A 20529-nucleotide genomic window follows, 5' to 3' on the forward strand; every position below is an offset into this window, starting at 1 on the left:
GCATGCATACAGGGCGGCAGGCTTCAGTCTGGAGAAAGACCTGCAACCCTGGATCATGTTAGATATTGGTTCTTTCTCTATTTTTTCTATTCCCCGGTCTGTGGTTTTTCTCTTGTCCAAATACAGCCCTACACTTCCACAGCCTCTCTTTCTCTTCCTTTTGTCTCTCCAGAGAAAGGGATCCCTCTCCTCTGTGCCTATGCCACCCATTTTCTCTCTCCCAATTGACAGTCACACACCTATGGACCACCAAGTTGTCCCTGGGTGCCCCTAGAGATATTTCTGTCACTCTGTAGCCTGGGTTCTTGGAATTCCGTCTTCTGGCCTCAGTATTGCTGTGTTTGAAGGACGAGGGAACTTTGGGTCCCCCTACTTATAGCTCTGCTATGTTGACTCCTTCCCCCTAAAAAAAAACTTTAAAAGGTGCCCCTTCTCTTTTGTAAATCAAAAAAACTCTTTAATATTATAATCCAGTTAGATTTTTGGTTCAGTAGATTATTTTTTCTATGTTGAATATAAGCTTTCCAAATTAAAAGCTTTTGGAACATAATCTTTATAAATAAGAACCTGTCTGATTTCTACTTAGAGATTTTATTTTTAAAGGCTTTGAAAGCATAGGACAAAAAGTAATAGGCTCCATTTCATTCTTTCAACTGTAGAAATGGGCAAATAATATTTTGTTGCTTTTATGTTTAGAAGAGTTCATAGAATTTAGAACAACCTCATATTTGTCAGGTGAATCAAGATTTTTATTTAGAAAAAGGAATTCGAATCATACATGATGTGCTTTCTCTTTTAGAGCTTAAGCATGCTGGAATGTTTTTTTTCTAGTCTAACAAATACTTTCCACTACTTTTTTCCTAATAATTAAAAAATATGTATAGGACATTAAAGACTTGATATTTTCCCTCGTACTTATATCTACTTTTAAAAATATCTAGCATGAAGTAAACATTACTCTTATTTTCAGGATTGTCTAATATGATGTCGGATGGTGAGTTTCTGCGAACTAGTTGTGGATCTCCCAATTATGCAGCACCTGAAGTCATCTCAGGCAGGTAATAATAGATGGGTGGAGAGTAAACTTTTCATAATCTTTTGTTCATCTTAATAACATTTAATTATGATATATTCTGTTTAGAGGGTAAGATTAACACAGTAGGAACAAATTGTCCTTTTAATTTTTCCATTCTTTAAGAGAGAATGGTTTTATTAAACATTTTTTTAAACAGTTTAGATTTTGTTATGAGTATATTTAATGATTTTTTCTTTTTTCCAGGTGTAATTATTTTTATTCCTAATTATTTTTGATAGTATTACTGATATAGTAATAACAGAGAATAAGTGTTGTGTTTTTTGGAAACATTTACAAAAGAATTCAAGCATTAAGTTCTTGATAGGACAATATTAGTGTCCCTGGTCCTATATATGCTGGCAATATGTAAAACACCTAGGTTCCTGGGTGCAGAGTGCAGAGGTGTAAAGTAAGTCACTGAGACATTGCAAGGAAAAGAAGAGAGTATAAAATAAAGATGTAAGCAAAGAGTAAAGTGTTGAAGGAACAGATAAGAAGTATATCGATGATCATAAAACCCTTAGGTGAGCTTTTGTTCTGTCTGTTCTCAAAGTTCCGTGAGTCTGTGATGATGCTAAATTATTGAAAAAAATTTTAAGGGAGTTTTCCCATTAAAAAAATGACTGAAAGAAATATTGATTTTATTTTGATAAAGTACAGATAAGAGCATTTGTTATATTCAAGCATTCCTATCAGACAGTCCTTAAATAATAATTAACATATTTTTAATAAGGTACTATATAGACCATTATTTTATGTTTTGTTTTTAGAACAATGAGGTTTTGGGGGGACAGTATTGTCACTTCATGAAATTAAACTGTACAAGTAGAGATTGGAGCTTACCCATTGGTATATAGAAAAAATGTTCATACAGATTGCAGTGATAAACTGAAGACTTTCTACAGTGACCAGTGTCTGTTTAAAAACTTAACAGAATTCTCTGAGAGAAAATACAGAAAAGTTATTATTGCAAGGAACAGATATAGGAGTTTTGGACAGTACAGAAAATGATATACATGATGGGCAGCACCATTTTGAAGTGGATTATATTCTTTTAATTGGAATAACACAGATTTACTTTGTTACCTCACACCCAGCTTTGAGTTTGTCAGTGTGCTATCAGGAGCATTTTAATATTTTTTTATGTAGGTAAGAGAAGAAAGGACTAATATTCCAGGCATAGGTTATGTGTAACAAAGCTAACCTTAGTCCTGTGAGCTAACCTAACAAGTGATTGGAATGGAAGTCATACTCAGGATAATGTTATACAGGACAAGTACTGTCAAAGAGATGGCTGTAGGACTAGTTAGGCATTGTAATGTTTCAAATATTCTGTAAAATATGCATGTCAGGGATAAAAATTCTGTTATATATGCATTTTCTTTATTGTAGTTTTATGATAAAAGGATTTAACGTACACATTATAGTATTGTTCTTTTCAAGTTTATGGTTATCTACTTTGATGTTTCCATAAAAATTCAACCATAGTATGTTTTATTTTTAAAAAAATTTTTTTTAATGTTTATTTATTTCTGAGACAGAGACAGAGCATGAGTGGAGGAGGGGCAGAGAGAGAGGGAGACACAGAATCAGAAGCAGGCTCCAGGCTCTGAGCTGTCAGCACAAAGCCCGACGTGGGGCTCGAACTCACAAACCGTGAGATCATGACCTGAGCCGAAGTCGGTCGCTCCACTGACTGAGCCACCCAGGCGCCCCTGTTTTATTTTTTTTTAATTAGTCAATTAGTAAGTTGAGTTTGTGACAAAGAAAAATACTGCTTTCTTTTGGAAAACTTGAATAGTAATTGCATAGACCAATTCTCTATGGGAACAAGTATTGACTGTTGGGAGTGTGGCCATGGTCCTCATTGAAGGCCTGCAAATCAGTATAGACTGAGTCTGTAATATGTATATGAAGAAACAGGGTATACATGTGGATGAGAAAAAGTGGTACTTGTATTTCAGGTTTTTGTCATCCTTTTTCTTAGATTGTATGCAGGTCCTGAAGTTGATATCTGGAGCTGTGGTGTTATCTTGTATGCTCTCCTTTGTGGCACCCTCCCATTTGACGATGAGCATGTACCTACGTTATTTAAGAAGATCCGAGGGGGTGTTTTTTTATATCCCAGAATATCTCAATCGTTCTGTTGCCACTCTGTTGATGCATATGCTGCAGGTTGACCCCCTGAAACGGGCAACTATCAAAGATATAAGGTGATTATTCTTTTTGTGACTGTTACGTGCATTTTGTAGTATTAATAATAATAACAACACTAATTGAGTGCCTGCTTTATGTTAGTCTCTGTAACACTTAATAGCATAGGAATTTTGCTTTCCTTTTTACACAAACCTGATCAGGTCACTGATCTTTTTAAATATTTCAGATTGTTTTCTAAACTTTTTAGCTTAAGCAGCAAATCCTCAAAGGCCCTTCCTAATAAGGCTCCATTTCCTTCTCCTGAAGCCTCACTCCTGCACTTACCACCACACACTGGTAGCAGTGCCTCAGCTACCTTCAGCTTCTCCTTGTTCTTCAAAAAACATATTTTATGCCTTCATGTTTTAATTTATATTATTGTCTCTGATTTGTCTTCTGCCTTTTTTGACCCTGTAGATTTCCATCCATCCTTTATAATTCTTACTTATCATCTCCCTTGTGAAATTACTTCTGATTCCTCCAGGCAGTGTTAGTTGCTTCCACTTCTGTGATTTCCACATTTTGTTCATGGTTTTATTTTTTCCTTATCGCTTCGTATCTAGCTATTACTCAGTGCATCTTCCTCCAGTCCTAAATTATAACTCCATAAGGGTAGAGAGAGTGTTTTACTCATCTTAGTACACACAATGCTAGAAGGCCCACGAATGTAGTATATGTTGAGAAACTATTTGAATAAATTTCAGGAGTGCCTGGGTGGCTCAGTCGGTTAAGTGTCCAGCGCTTGATTTGGGCCCAGGTCATGATCTCACTCACAGTTGTGGGATTTGAGCCCTGCTTCAGGCTCTGTGCTGACATTGTGGAGCCTGCTTGAGATTCTCTCTCTCTCCCTCTCTCTTTGCCCCTCCCCTGTGTACACATGCATATGTTCTCTCTCTCTTTCTGAAAATAAATAAACTTAAAAAAAAAAGTGAATAAATTTCAAATGGAATACAGGGTGAGATTTATGTATTTTACATATGGTTGATGAAATAAAGCATTAAAAGTGTTGCTAAGATTTTGAATAAAAAAATAAGCTAGGGCTGTGAAGGATTTCTTGTCACGTGAGAAACTTTGGAACTTGCAGTGTTACTGTGAATAGGACCTTTATCTAGCATACACAAGCCATGGTAATTCTTTACCTTCTGCTTTTTACTTACTGTGTTACATTTCCTAGGGATTTTTTTTGTTTTTACCTAACATTTCATCAGTTATTTATTTACAAACACATTCTGTTACTGTCTCTCCAGAATCTCTCCTCTTACAAGCCAGAATGGCTGTGTAGAGACCTGTGACTCTTGGAATGTTTAAACGGAGTAGTTTTTTACGTGGCAGCTGCTGATCTCTTCTGCAAGCAGGGACTGATTGCTTTTCCATTTGTATACTGTTTTTTTCCCCTAGCCTTTCTTCAGTGTTCCAGGCCTCATACATAAAATAAATGTGTGATTGTAAATTAGCACCAACTTTAGTTATGGAAATGAAGTTAGTAGGAAAAAAACCTTTTGTGTTTACAGTTTTTGTTTTGTTTTGTTTTGTTTTTTAACATTAAGCTCTGTGCCCAGCTTGGGGCTTAAACTCACAACCCTGAGATCAAGAGTCAACATGCTGTGTGGACTGAGCCAGCGAAGCACCTTGGTCACTTAATTGTCTTTTCCTTAGAAAGAAAATTAGAGATGCTGATACATATATTTGCACCTGTTTCTGTCAGCACATACATTTAGAATAGGAAAAGTACTGATTCCACTTGTGTTAAAACCGATACTTGTATAAGACGAAAAATGTAAATAAAAGTCTTAGGATGAAGTAATTTATGCATATATAGTTGACACAAAATAGTATTCAGTACAAGTACAAACTCCCAGTTATAAAAAAAATAATGGCGTTCATTTCTGTTCTCAAACTAATAACTTGAATTTATAGTTTCTATCATTTTTTATTTATCCAAATTCAGTTTTTTAATGTATGGGAATTCTTTTTTTTGTTTTTGTTTTTTTTTAACGTTTATTTATTTTTGACAGAAAGCGTGAACGGGGTAGAGGCAGAGAGAGAGAAGGAGGGAGAGGGAAGGTGGGGGGAGAGAGAGAGAGAGAGAGAGAGAGAGAGAGAGAATGAATGAATGAATGAGTGAATGAATCTGAAGCAGGCTCCAGGCTCTGAGCTGTCAGCATAGAGCCTGATGCGGGGCTCGAACTCACGAACCATGAGATCATGACTTAGCCAAAGTCGTATGCTTAACTGACTGAGGCGCCCCTGTTATGCTAGTGCGTTCTTTTTTTTTTTTTTTTAAGGAAAGGAACTTTATTTCATGGAAAAAAAATCTGGGAGGGATTTTTCTGAACCAAAATCCACTGGAGAACAGCAAGAGATCAGAGTGATGACAGTTTCTCACTGGCTGCATCACAGTCGTGATCAGTACCCCGATGGGCTCTGTAAATGATACTGAGTGGTAGGGCTCCCCCTTCTAGTGTCCCTGCTCTCTTTTAGCTATGTTTCCCTTTATTCTCACACTTACTAGTGGTTTTGTGGCCCAGCTGAACTTAACACAAGCTCAGAGGTGCTTTATCTGATACTGTGGAAGGTATGGGGTGTGGATTGACCCACCAGGGTTTCAAATCTGACTGCACACAGGAGTTACCTGCCAACCTCCAAGAGCCAGGTTGTGCCCCTCTGTGGCATTCATTGTGGAGTTGGGCTGGCTGCAAAGAGGAGGTGTCCCACAGGGTCTCCCCTCCACAGTGCACCTTGGTCCCTGCGACACAGATGCGTCTCCCAGGCTGATAGGTGGTGGGGGACCAGAAACACCCACACGTGGATGACTTAGCCCACCAGCTTATTGAGCACTTAGAGAAGAACTTCCCTCCTGCTGTGGTCCTGGTGGTGTGGGCCTTGGGGTTGGGGTGCCTGTGTCCCTGCACCCCGAGTTGTTATGCTACTATATTCTTATGATTATTCCATGTAGGTCTTATTTTTCTTATAAGGTGGTAAGCGATTGGAGGTTAGAAAATGTATCTCAGTATTTATTCATTCATTTAATCATTTTTGCTTTTATTTATTCAGTAACTATTTATTTAGTATTTATTCTGTTCAAGGCCCTAGGCTAAGTTCTGGGAATATAGTGATAGACAAGACAGACATCGTCTTCATGAAATAACATTTTTGTATTCTCCCAAGTGCCTTAAGCTTAGTATTACTCTTATTACTAATAATTAATAATAACAGTTAATACAGCGTGATTAAAAGTGAAGGGTCTGAAGTTCAAATGTTTTAGTATTAATCCTAATTATTCTGGTTACTAACTACCAGCATACTACTTATTCTTTCTGTGCTTTTGTTACATCATATATAGTGGATTTGGTGGGAGGAAAGTCTTAGGTTGAGCCATGTGAATTTTTTCCATAGGTCTAAAAATAGCTGAATATCAGAAACTGCAGACATTCAATCCAATATAATTAAAGCTCTTAGAATGATGTCCAGCACACGGTCTTAATATGTAGGAACCTTTTAGCTGCAGTTGAAGAAATTTGGACACATTGTGAAATTTCTAAAATTTGATATTCTTTACAACTCATTTGGTCTCCTTTTAAAAAATGTTTTTGAGTATGGTTGACACACACTGTTACATTAGTCTTAGGTAAACAACATAGTGATTCAGCTTCTCTATATGTTATGCTATGCTCACCACAAGCGTAGCTGCCGTATGTTATCACAGAATGCTATTACAGCATCATTGACTCTATTCCCTGTGCTGTGCCTTTTATTGCTGTGATGTGTTCATTCCTTAACTGGAAGCCTGCGTCCCCCTCTTGTCTTTTAACTTTGCCCATACCCCCTACCACCACCCCCCCTTCCCTGGCAGCTGTCTCTTCTCTATTTATCGGTCTGATTCTGCTTTTTAAAATTTGTTTATTCATTTCCTTTTTTAGATTCCTCTTATGAGTGAAATCATGTATTTATTTTTCTCAGATTTACTTCACTTAGTCCATTCATTTTGCTGCAAATGGCACAATATCATCCTTTTTTAAGGCTGTGTAATACTCCATTGTACATGTATACCCCATGTTCTTTATCCATTTGTCTGTGATACTAGGATGGTTCCATATCTTGGCTATTGTAAATAATGCTGCAGTAAACATAGGAGTGCTTATATATTTTTTGAATTAGTGGTTTTGTTTTCTCTAGGTAAATACCCAGTACTGAAATTATTGGATCTTATGGTATTTCTATTTTAACTTTCTTTTAAAGTTTATTTGAGATAATAACCTCACATGCATGCGGGGAAAGAGAGAGACAGAAGAATCCCAAACAGGCTACGCACTGACAGTGCAGAGCCCAATGTGGGGCTCAAACCCATGAACCATGAGATCATGACTTGAGCCAAAACCAAGAGTTGGACACTTAACTGACTAAGCCTCCCAGGTGCCCCTGTATTTTAAATTTTTTGAAGAACCTCTGTTCTGTTTTTCACAGTGGCTATACCAGTTTATATTCCCAGCAGCAGTGTATAAGGGTTCTTTTTTCTCTGAAGCCTTGCCAACATTTACTGTTTCTTATCTTTTGATTTTTGCTACTCTGTTGTAAGGTGATATCTCGTTGTGGTTTTGATTGTGGTTTCCCTGATTACAGAGGTTGAGCATCTTTTCATGTGTCTATTGGCCATCTCTATGTCTTCTTTGGTAAAATGTCTATTCAGGTCCTCTGCCTATTTTTTAATTGATTGGTTTTTGTTTTGGTTTGTTTTGTTTGTTTTTTTTTGTTTTGTTTTTCATTTTTTGTTTTTTGGTGTTGTGTTGTGTAAGTTCTTTATAAAGTTTGAGTATTAACCCTTTATTGGATATATAATTTGCAAGTATCTTCTCCCATTTGATAGGTTGCCTTCGTGTTTTGTTGATGGTTTCAACACTGTGCAAAAGCTTTTTATTTGATGTAGTCCCAATAGTTTATTTTTGCTTTTGTTTCCCTTGCCTTAGGAAACATATCTAGAAAAATGTTGTTTTGGCCAGTGCCAGAGACATTATTGCCTGTGTTTGCCTCTAGGAATTTCATGGTTTCAGATCTCACATTTAGGTTTTTAATCCATTCTGAGTTTATTTTTGTATATGGTGTTAGAAAGTGGTCCAGTTCCATTCTTTTACATGTAGGTGTCCAGTTTTCCCAGCACCATTTATTGAAGAGAATGTCTTTTCCTCGTTATATATTCTTGCCTCCTTTGTTATAGAGTAATAGACCATGTAAGCATAGGTTTGTTTCTGGGCTCTCTATTCTGTTCCATTGATATGTGTGCCTCTTTTTGTGCCAGTACCATACTGTTTTGATCACTCTTGCTTTATAGTATATCTTGAAATCTGGGATTGTGATACTTCCAGCTTTATTTTTCTTTCTCAATGTTGCTTTGGCTCTTTGAGGTCTTTTATAGTTGCACACAAATTTTAAGATTGTTCTAGTTCTGTAAGAAATGCTGTTGGTATTTTAATCTGTAGATTGCTTTGGGTAGTATGGACATTTTAACAATATTCATTCTGGGGCATCTGGGTGACTCAGTTAAGCATCTGACTCTTGATCTTGATTCAGGTCATGATCTCATGGATCATGAGATCTGCTGACAGTGCAGAGCCTGCTTGGGATTCTCTCTCTCTCCCTCTCTTTCTGCCCTTTCCTGCTCATGGGTGTGTGCACACGTTCTCTCTCTCTCTCAAAGCAAATAAATTAAAAAAAAAATTTTTTTTTCATTCTTCCAGTCTGTGAGCATGGTCTTTCACTTCCTTGGTTAAATTTATTCATAGGTATTTTATTATTTCTGGTGCAGTTGTAAATGGAATTGTTTTCTTAATTTCTCTTTCTAGTACTTTATTATTAGTGTGTAGAAATGTGACTGATTTCTAGGTATCTGCAGTTTCACTGATTTATTCTAGTAGTTTTTTGTTGGAGTCTTTAGGATTTTTTAATGTTACTCCCATGTCATCTGCAAATAGTGACAGTTTGATATCTTCTTTACCATTATGGATCCCTTTTATTTCCATTTCTTGTCTGATTGCTATAGTTAGGATGTCCAGTACTATGTTGAGTAAAAGTGGTAAGAGTAGACATCCTTGTCTTGTTCCTAATCTTAGGGGGGAAGCTCTTGGTTTTTCACCATGGAGTATGATGTTAGCAGTGGGTTTTTCATATATGGCTTTTTATCATGTTGAGATCTATTCCTTTTGAACCCACTTTGTTGGTTTTTGTTTTTTTTTTTTTTTTAATCATGAACAGATACTGAATTTTGTCAAATGAGATGATCATTTGATTTTTATTCTTTGTTTTGTTGATGTCATGTATTTGGGTGATTGATTTACAAATAATGAAACATCCTTGCATCCCCCAGAATAAATCCCACTTGATTGTGATGAGTGATCCTTTTAATGTGTTGTTAAATGTGGTTTGCTGTTTATTAAGATTTATATGTCTGTGTTCATCAGGGATATTGGCTGGTAGTTTTCTGTTTTTGTAATGTCTGTGTGGTTTTGGTATCAGGGTAATGCTGGCCTTGTAGAATGTATTTGGAAGCTTTCCTTCCTCTTCTATTTTTTGGAATAGTTTGAGGAGAATAGGTATTAACTCTTCTTTAAATGTTTTATAGAATCCATCTGATACTGGACTTTTATTTTTTGGTAGTTTTTGATTATGAATTCAGTCTTATATATTTGTTTGGTTTCTTTAGGTTTTCTATTTCATCCTGATTTAGTTTTGGAAGATTGTATCTTTCTAGGAATTTATCCATTTTTTCTAGGTTATCCAATTTGTTGGCATATAAGTTGGTGTAATATTCTCTTATAATTCCTTATATTTCTGTGGTGTCAGTTGGTAGTCCTTCTCTTTTGTTTCTGATTTTATTTGGGCCTTTTTTTTTCCTTATGAGTCTGGCTAAGGGTTTATCAATTTTATTTATCATTTCAAAGAACCAGCTCTTGATTTCATTTATTTTTTTCATTGTTTTGTAGTCTTTATGTCATTTATTTCTAATCTTATCTTTATTATATGCTCTAACTCACCTTAGACTTTGTTCTTCTTTTTCTGGTTCCTTTAGGAGGAATGTTAGATTGTTTATCTGAGTGTGTATTTATTTATTTATTTATTTATTTATTTATTTATTTATTTATTTTCTTAGTTACTGAGGTAGGCCTGTGTTGCTATATATTTCCCTCTTAGAATTGTTTTCACTGCATCTCAGAGATTTTAGATGGTTGTGTTTTCATTTTCATGTGTCTCCATAACTCATTTAGTGTTAAGTCATGTATCAAAATTGGGTATCAGATAGTAGTGATAGAAAGACTTAATTTCTGATGGCTGTGCAGTAGTAACCCATGGGAAATGAACTGATTTTGTCTCGGGCGAACCCTCATAAACATTCTGGTTACTGGTTCCATTGATAGAGTTAATTCAGGAATTGACTCCTGAAAATCAAAAACTGGGAGTATGACTTTTTAATTGGCAGTTTTCTTATGGTAAAGAATTATGGTCCTTTGTCTAAATTAATGAATTAAAAAAAAATGTGGGGGCACCTGGGTGGCTCAGTCAGTTAAGCGTCTGACTTTAGCTCAGGTCATGATGTTGTGGTCCGTGGGTTTGAGCCCCATGTCAGGCTCTGTGCTGACCACTCAGAGCCTGGAGCCTGCTTTGGATTCTGTGTCTCCCTCCCTCCCTCTGCCCCTCCCTGACCCATGATCTGTCTCTCAAAAATAAATGTCAAAAAAATTAAAAATGTACATTATTTCTGTAGTTATTATTTTTAAACATTTATTTATTTTATTAGTGTAATTCATATAGCATAAGTTTGCTCCTTTAAATTCTGTAATTCAGTGGTTCTCAGTGTTTTTGCCATGTTGTAGAGTCATCACCATTTTCTAATTCCCTAAAAGAAACTCTATATCCTTTAACAGTCATTACATGTTTTCCCCTCCTTTTATCCCTTGGAAGCCAGTAATCTACTTTCTGCCTTTACCTATTTGCCTATTTTGGAAGTTTCATATACATAGAATCATAGAGCATGTAGCCTTTTGAGTCTTGCTACATTCACATAGCATAATGTTTTCAAGGTTCATTCATGATGTAGCATCTATCAGTTCTTCATTCCTTTTTTTCCTTGAACAATACTCCATTGTATAGATAATACTACATTTTGTTTATCCATCCATCAGTTAATGGATACTTGAATTGTTTCCACTTTTTGGCTCTTAAGAGTAACGTTGCCATGCACATCTGTGTACAAGTGTTTTATGGTCACACGTTTCCATTTCTTGTGGGTGTATGCCTAGAGTTTGTAATTCTTGTATGTTGTTGCTGCTCTTCTTGTTGAGTGATTTTATTGAACTAATTCCATAAACTTTTTATTCTTTGTCATGGTTGGCCCCTGAAATCTGTGCTTGGTTAGCTTAATGGTCAGCTAATTATTAGAGCTTCCGTTGAATGTCTTGATCTAATAAGTCTCCCAGCCTTTGCTGAGAGACTCCGTGTGCGTGTCTTCATTGCTCCAACGAGAAGCTTGTTAACCCGGCTTTAGGCTTTACTCTCTGTCAGCATCGAGGCTCCAAGTGAGCCACTAATTAGAAATTAGGGTCTTTCTTGGGCATGCGTACAGCCCTGCATATGTACGTGGCCTCCTTTAGTGCCAGGAATGTATTAGAGTATTTCATAGATCCCAGTGGAACCCTTATTCCTGAAGTTTTCATTTTAAGGTTTTTGGTTAGCTTCTTACTTGCTCCAACTCTTACTGCCTCTTTAGGCAGCAGGGATGTGAGACAGTTGCCATTGGTTGTTTTTGACCAGTGTCCTGGGGAGAAGGCTGTTTGCAGTGAGGGAGCTCTGAATCAGGTCGGATCAAGACCAGGCTTGCAAAGTGGAGATTTTCAGGGAACTGCAAGACATGTCAAATAGTGACAGTTCTGTGGGGCTAGGACTTTGGAGAATTCTAAACCTATTCTGCTCTAATTCCAAACCTTTTTCCCCTTAGTGGTTGCTAGGCTGCCAGTTTTCTGGGCTACCATGATTGTGACGCTGTTGGTTTTCAAGGCTACCATGGAAAATGGGGGAAAGGAAGATGGATATAGGGCAGTTTAAAATGTCCCACATCTCACTGTTTTTACTCAGCTGTTTTCCTGAGTAAATACTTCTAAGGTTTTTGCAGGCTTTTGGTTAATTTCCAGAGTACTGGAAAAGTCGACTTTGATAATTTTTGCTAGTAATCTTAATGCCTGTATGGAAGAGTGAATTTTTGGAGTTCATTCAAAAGTGCTCATCTTCCCTGTTTGTCATTGATGTTTTAAAAATGTTAGACATATAATTTCTTATGTTCTCTTTCTTTTGAAAAAATTAACATCTCACATTTTTATTATTAAGCCTTGGGTACTTAGTCTGATACAGGAAACAAACACATTAATGAATTCATTTCGGTTTTCATACTTAATGTATTCATCATTTATTTATTTTGCATTTACTGAGCATTTGTTTACACTGTATTGGGTAATGGAATATAGCTAAATAAGGCATGATCCCTGTTTCAAGGAGCTCTGAGTTTAGTGGGCAAGATTCAGAAAAAAAATCAACACCTATAAGAAAGTGTGAGTGGTAAATACAAAGATCTACTAGAGGCTATAGAAGATTCATCTTTGGATCACCCTCGGGGCCTGGCACACCATCATCAACATCATCATCATTTTTGTCTTTTCAATTCAGTTTCTATATCACAAGCAGAATGATCTTTATAGAATGCAAATTAGATCATGTCACTGTCATCCCTGTCTCTCTAAATTCTTTCAGTGATTTTCATCAGGCGTAAGTTCTCGGCCCAAAATCTTTCTTACAGCCTACAGCTGTCAGAAATATCTGGTATGTTTTGACCCTCTAACCTGCAACTCATGTTTTCATGGCAGTGGCCTCAGTCCTCCTGCTCCTTGAACATGGCACAGCTGTTTCTTGTCTCAGTGTTTACATATATTGTTTCTTTTGCTGGGAATACCTGTTCGTAGCTCTTTGCTTAGCTGATTTCTAATCATTCTGTTATCTGCTTAAATACCACTCAGAGTAGCTTCCCTAATTACACGCATCCCGTTGTGATTTTTACATTCTTATTTTACACTGTGCTTTCCACTTAGAATCTTTATCACAGGATTTTCATGTTTGTGTATTTGTAACTGTATATTTATTTTTGTGAATATTTTATCTGTATTCAGCTAGAATATAATCTCTGTGAGGGTGAGAGTCCTTTTGCCATAGGATAATCTTAAAACTTATTTTTATTTTTATTTATTTATTAAAAAAATTTTTTAATGTTTATCTTAGAAGGAGAACGAGTGGGGGAGGGGCAGAGAGAGAGGGAGACACAGAAACCGAAGCAGGCTCCAGGCTCTGAGCTGTCAGCCCAGAGCCCGACGCCGGGCTCAAGCTCACAAGCCGTGAGATTGTGGTCTAAGCTGAAGTCAGACGCCCAACCAACTAAGCCACCCAGGCACCCCTAAAATTTTTTTTAAATGTTTACTTATTTAGAGAGAGAGAGTGTGTGTTAGCAGGGGAGGGGCAGAGAAAGAGAGAGAGGGGGACAGAGAATCCCCAGTAAGCTCTGTTCTGTTAGCATGGAGCTCGAACCCACAAACTGTGAGACCGTGACCTAAGCCGAAATCAAGAGTCAGATGCTTGACCAACTGATCCACCCAGGTGCCCCATCATTGTATACCCTTAGTTAATATTCATAAACGAAACAGTCAATAGAAGGCATTCAAGTAAAATATGTATTGATCTGAATTTAGCTTAGGGGGTGCCTAGTTCTACCAATAGTAATGCTTGTGCAGTCTCGAAGGAATAGTACATGTTAGTTAGATGAAAAGGGATGGGATATTCTAGGATGGTTACAGTAACATTATGTACAAAGTCCCAGAAGTGTGAGAAAATAAAATTTAGGAGAGTGATTATCAAATTTTTTGGTTTTAGTATTCCTTTACAGTCTTAAAATTGAGAGTTCTAAAGAGTTGTGTTTTTAATGCAGGTTATGTCAATATCTGAGAAACTTAAAAAAACATTTAATTGACTTAAAAATAACACTGAAGCTACTACATGTTAATCTAAATAAATATCTTTTCTGAAAAATAACCAAAAAGAAAATGGTAACAAGAGTGGCATTATTTTACATTTTCAGATTCTCTTAAGTGTTGGCCTTAATCAGAAACAGTGGCTAGGTTCTTCTGTCTCTGTCTTCATTCAGTCTGTTGCAATGTGTTGTATGTTAATTGCAGTCTATGAAGAAAATCTGACATCAAGTAAGTGGTTGGAAGGGAAAGCACATTTTTAATAGTCTTTTAGACGGTTGTGATATTCTTCTTGGTATTAAGCCAAAGCTTACCGTGTTAGTTACAATATCAAATGAGAAAAGGTATCAGCCTACTTTTGTCCTATATTACATTAAAATTAACAGGTTGCTTTTGTGTTCTGTGGATGTTTTATCCTTGTATGATTTTGTAACCTCATGTGTTGGTCATTTTGAAAATACTGGGTTATTGAGTTAGAAAGATTTTCCAAATGGTGACATGTTCCTTATACAATATTAGAAATCATTTTCATTGTTACCACTATAAAGTTACCAGCAAAGTCTTTCGTAGGAAGCTGTCAAACCAGTAGAGGCAGATACAAATTGTATAAAATTCTAAAATTTTGCTTTAAAGCTTGCACTTTATCATTGGCAGCAAACACTGCCAGTTTCCTTTGAAGTGACAGGTTCTGAGAAAATTTCAGCCAAAGACCTAAGCCTGAATAGCCATAGCTATTCAAGGGTGGGGGTTAATTAACTTAGCCAGGGTCACACAGAGAACAGGTCTTCCTGATTCTGTTATATTGTATTGCCCCGTGTATAAATTACTTGGGACTTGCCAAAGCATGTTCTTACAATAGTGTATTGTGGTATTTTTCCTAGAGAGCATGAATGGTTTAAACAAGATTTGCCCAGTTACTTATTTCCTGAAGACCCCTCCTATGATGCTAACGTCATTGATGATGAGGCTGTGAAAGAAGTGTGTGAAAAATTTGAGTGTACAGAATCAGAAGTAATGAACAGTTTATATAGTGGTGACCCTCAAGACCAGCTTGCAGTGGCTTATCATCTTATCATTGACAATCGGAGAATAATGAACCAAGCCAGTGAGTTCTACCTCGCCTCTAGTCCCCCAACTGGTTCTTTTATGGATGATAGTGCCATGCATATTCCCCCAGGCCTGAAGCCTCATCCAGAAAGGATGCCACCTCTTATAGCAGACAGCCCTAAAGCAAGATGTCCATTGGATGCGCTGAATACAACTAAGCCCAAATCTTTAGCTGTGAAAAAAGCCAAGTGGCATCTTGGAATCAGAAGTCAAAGCAAACCATATGACATTATGGCCGAAGTCTACCGAGCTATGAAGCAGCTGGATTTTGAATGGAAGGTAGGAGATGGCAGTATATTAAGATCATTTGTAAAAGGTTTGTTTTTTTTTGTTTTTGTTTGCTTTTTATGTTTGTGTTTTTGTATAGTAAGCTGTTCTGAACTACTGAGTTCTTAGGGTCAATAGAAATTTTGATTTAGATACAAATTTTGTGGTCATCTTGCTTCTGGATGATAAACCCCATTTTCCTCATTAATGTACCATGTACATTCAAAACTAAAGTTTAAGGATGAAGAGTTGTCGATGCTGGGGACCTATGATATTTTTGAATTAGCGACTAGCATTCTTGGCCAAGAAAGAGAACGTCATCAACCTGAAATCGCCTGAGAAAATTGTCCATCTGTTTTCGCCTGCATCATAGCAATAAAAAGTCATGTGTCTTCAACGATGCTATGTTTAACTTTTTGTTCTCATTTCTTCTTTTTCCCACTAACTATAGCAGCTAGTGGTCAATACAGATGATACCATCAGGATAAATTTCTTCAGTCAACAAATATTTTTCTCTAGGTTGAGAAGATCTCTTTTATTTGTATAGTGCTTTTAATCCTTAGTTATGGTATGTTTTTCTTACTCTCAGCCGCCAGTTTTCCATTTTTCAAATTAGTGCTCAAATTCATTATAATTCTATTTGAGTATATGTGGAAGGAAAAGCATTTTCCCCCCATCTCAGATATCCTTTTTCACTCTTGTTCCTTTCTTGAAAGCTGTGAATGTATTTTTATTTTTTTTTTTTAATTTTTTTTTTTTCAACGTTTATTTATTTTTGGGACAGAGAGAGACAGAGCATGAACGGGGGAGGGGCAGAGAGAGAGGGAGACACAGAATCGGAAACAGGCTCCAGGCTCTGAGCCATCAGCCCTGAGCCTGACGCGGGGCTCGAACTCACGGACCGTGAGATCGTGACCTGGCTGAAGTCGGACGCTTAACCAACTGCGCCACCCAGGCGCCCCTGTGAATGTATTTTTAAAGGAAGAAGAAAAACATTCAAATACACCATGCATATATTCATTTGACATGTTTGAAAAATCAGTCCTTTTCATTTTATTGGTACATGAAATGAATAAACAAAATAATATTTCCTTAAAATCATTTAAAAACATTTCTGAAGCAATTCCGTGAAAAGAATTAATGTCTTTAAAATTCCATACTGAAAAAAAGTTTGAACTAACTTGACAGATGTTTTGAAAACCCAGGATCATCTTTTTTCTGAGCTGCAGTTGTCTTATCTTCCAAAGGCAAATAATACTTCTTCACAGGATTATTGCAATACTTAAATTCTGTGACAGTACCTATTTATACTGCTGAATGCAAACCATTAACATATTGGTTCTTTTTTATTCCTTCTACTCCATATTAATAGGGAGCAGTATTCAAATTGAGGCTGGTAACCAGAATTACTGTTGATGTGTTAGAGTGGAGGCATATCTAGAATGAGGGCTAAGACACTCTATAATCCCTGCGTTCCCTCTAGGTTTCAGTTGCTCTGCACACACAGTACTATCAGTAGAGATTAAGTGAATATGAAGCTGTTATGTAATATATATTTAAAAAAAAAAGGTCATTCAGGAATTCCTTTTCTACCCCACCTCTATCAGTCATGGCTATTTGCAATAAGAATAGGAAGATATTTTGTAGTTTGTTATTTTTAACATTTTTCCTTAAAAAAAGATTTCCCATTCTAGGTAGTGAATGCATACCATCTTCGTGTAAGAAGGAAAAATCCAGTGACTGGCAATTATGTGAAAATGAGCTTACAACTTTACCTGGTTGACAACAGAAGCTATCTTTTGGACTTTAAAAGCATTGATGGTAAGGAAGCTATGCAGGCATGAGCTCTGAGAAGATAAAACTTGGCGCTAGTTGACAAGATGTTAAAATCATCTCAAAGACATGGTGGGTAGGTCTTCTGTACTGGTATTTTAGTAATCTAGAGTTAACTAAAAATGTAAGTGAAATGAAAAGGATTGAAGACATGTGGAATATCTCTAATCCAGCACCTCTTCAAAAGAAGTGCCTCCTTAGCATAAAAAAGTCACTTAAAGTGCTGGCCGTGGGAGCAAAGTAAGGAATTACAGGGAAGTAATTTTTACCTAAACTTGGCTGACGTTGTCAGGTTCTTTGTCACATTTCTCCATTCATATGTTATTACCATTAGGGTTGTAATAGCTAAACTTGCCTATTTATCAACTTCCCTCATCCTGGTTGGCCAAATGGGCCTTTGCTTGGAGTCAGCCCATTTGGTCTGCCCCACATGTCCAGGAGATGAAGGAATTGGGAGGTGGTCTGGGTTGTGTCTAAGTACTTAATGTGACAGAAGTCAAACCTTCACGAACCGAATGGGGTTGTTGAGTTCAGAGGGCCAAGTGGGATAAAAACAGTAAGCCATGGGTTAGGTGCCGAATGGACAAGAGTAGAACTGAGTTCAGAGTTGGGGAGGTTGTTTTCAACAGAATAGTTAAATTTCGTTCTTGAACTACCACCAACGAAAGCAGTATTTATTTGGTCCCTGACCACCATTATCAGAATTACCCAGCATTCTTACTACAATGCAAATACTTGGGAACTACCCCCGTATCTACCAAATCAGAATCTCTAGAGGTGAGTCCTGGGAAATTGGAAGTCTTCACTTTTAACAAGATTTTCCTTGCCCCTCCTCCAGGCAATCAATTGCAGTGTGCACTGAATGTGCAGAATGGCAACTTTTTTTTTTTTTTAGTGATACCTTTTGTTGGTATGTTGCAAGAAAATAATCCTCCAAGGATGTGCTTCCTTCCTGTTGGTTATCAATTTGATTTCAAGGCTGATGCCAAATACTATACTGAGAAGGATTTAGGGGTGACATTTTGACCGTGTCAGTGTTGTGATTGGTTAGTGATGTCTTGTGACAGTGGGAGGAAAGGGGTATTGCCACCCCTGCTCCCCGAACTCTGAAACATGACATCCATTAAGTTGCGCTTGTTCAGATGTGTTTACTCAATGTTCTGAATGTAGCATCTTCAGGGGAAGGTCTCAGACAAGTACACCTTTCATGTAATTTACTCTTCTTTGGTTCATTTCAGATGAGGTGGTGGAGCAGAGGTCTGGTTCGTCAACACCTCAGCGTTCCTGTTCCGCTGCTGGCTTACACAGACCCAGATCAAGTTTTGATTCTGTAACAGCAGAGAGTCATTCACTCTCTGGCTCTCTTACTGGCTCCTTGACAGGAAGCACACTGTCTTCTGTTTCACCTCGCCTAGGCAGTCACACCATGGATTTTTTTGAAATGTGTGCTAGTCTGATCACTACTTTGGCCCGTTGATGATGTTTCTCTAGTTTGTCTTTGTTATTGCACTGTGAAAATCAGATATATTCTTAAAATCATTATTTTACTTATGGGTATCACATCCTCTGGAATACTGATCGAGAGTCATGAATATTTCCAGGGGACACTCAATGCCATTGACATTACTGAAAACAAAAAACGTCTGACATTTTATTTACCTGTAGACATCTGTAATTCTGTTTTGCCTATGATGAATTCATAGGCAGTATCTTTAGTAGGTGAATGTCGGTGAAGATTGTTAATTTAAAATTGTGAGTTCACTACAGATGATTAATGCACCTTCACCAAGGATAGTTTGGCAACACCTCTTTGCTCTACTATTTAATGTAGGTAAATCCAGTTTACTTCCTAAAAAGTGAAGCAGGCTTTAAGTTGTGTTGATGCATCCCGTTCTCTTGCACAAGAAGATTAAAAAAAATAATACGGCCATTAGTAAGTTAGTATTTAAATGTTGAAATCTTAAAGGCTTGTCCCCCAAATTTCAGAAGCCAAGTTCTTCTAGTAGCTTTAGTGTTTGCAGATACTGCCTATTGTTTAACAGAAGGGCTGTGGTCCTGAAACAGGTAACTGGTTTTTCCAGGTTCCTTAAAAACAGCTATAATCAGCTACTGGCTGGGAGATTTCCTTGAATAATTATCTTAAGAGCCTTCAGTGTTCTACTCAGTATTGGAACATCCAGAATGGCAGTAACTTTTGTGTTTTTCATAAATGTTATATCATTTTTAGAAAAACCTTAACATCATTTTAAAACATGCCTTCAAAAGTACCTTTCTCAAATTATTTTTGGCTCTATTTATTTTTGTATTTCACTAAGCATGATAAAGTAGACAGTTAAATGAAACAAAGCAAAATATCAACAGTCCCTTAAAAGAGAACTCTTATCTTTGATTTAATGTATGTGGTGGAGAGTTTTGTGTCTGTCCTGTTGTATCCCACAATGCTCATTCTTCATTTGAAGTTCAAATTTGTCATAGCAGCTGTTCCCCTCCCTAACCTTCCCACCACCATTGTCTTCGTTGTTTGATCCTTAGTGGCTGATTGACTTAGCTTTTTTCTGGTTCCCTTTCTTTGTTCTCTATCTTGGTTCTAGTCATCCAGTTTGAAAACACTGTTCTGGCCCTAAGGGCTTTTGTGTACTTCCAAAGCTTAATAGTCTCTGACCTTGACTGTTGAGGCTGTTTGGGTAGGGAAGCCTTAAACGTTTAAAAAAAAAAAAAAAAAAGCTCTCGAATAAATGTGTGTTGTTTACATATATACAAATATGTATTCACACACCAGTGCTTTTAAAGGAAAACCAGTTTCTTTGTTTTGCCTTGTGCAGGTTTTATTTTTTAAAGTTTAAAAAGAAACCTATCTATATACAGCACAGTAGATAATAATAGCTCATTGCTTATATTGTTTTAGTGAAACTATTTAATTTTTAAATTATGTGTAATTTATCTAATTTGTATTTATCTATTCATTTAATGTGTTGTAATTAACACTCTCATTCACCTGAC

General features: G+C 36.8%; 1 protein-coding gene across 1 annotated transcript in view; it reads left to right on the forward strand.

Moving 5' to 3' along the window:
- Positions 1-20233, forward strand: part of PRKAA2 (protein kinase AMP-activated catalytic subunit alpha 2) — a 79078-nt gene extending 58845 nt beyond the window's left edge. The window contains 6 exon segments of the mRNA XM_043575090.1: positions 971-1058; positions 3063-3189; positions 3191-3288; positions 15204-15708; positions 17391-17517; positions 18768-20233. Coding sequence (XP_043431025.1) covers positions 971-1058; positions 3063-3189; positions 3191-3288; positions 15204-15708; positions 17391-17517; positions 18768-19006 — 1184 coding nt within the window. The 3' untranslated portion in view covers positions 19007-20233.
- Positions 20234-20529: the final 296 nt, after the last annotated feature.

This window comes from Prionailurus bengalensis, chromosome C1 (genome assembly GCF_016509475.1).
Source record: "Prionailurus bengalensis isolate Pbe53 chromosome C1, Fcat_Pben_1.1_paternal_pri, whole genome shotgun sequence".
In the NCBI taxonomy this organism is placed as follows: Eukaryota; Metazoa; Chordata; class Mammalia; order Carnivora; family Felidae; genus Prionailurus; species Prionailurus bengalensis.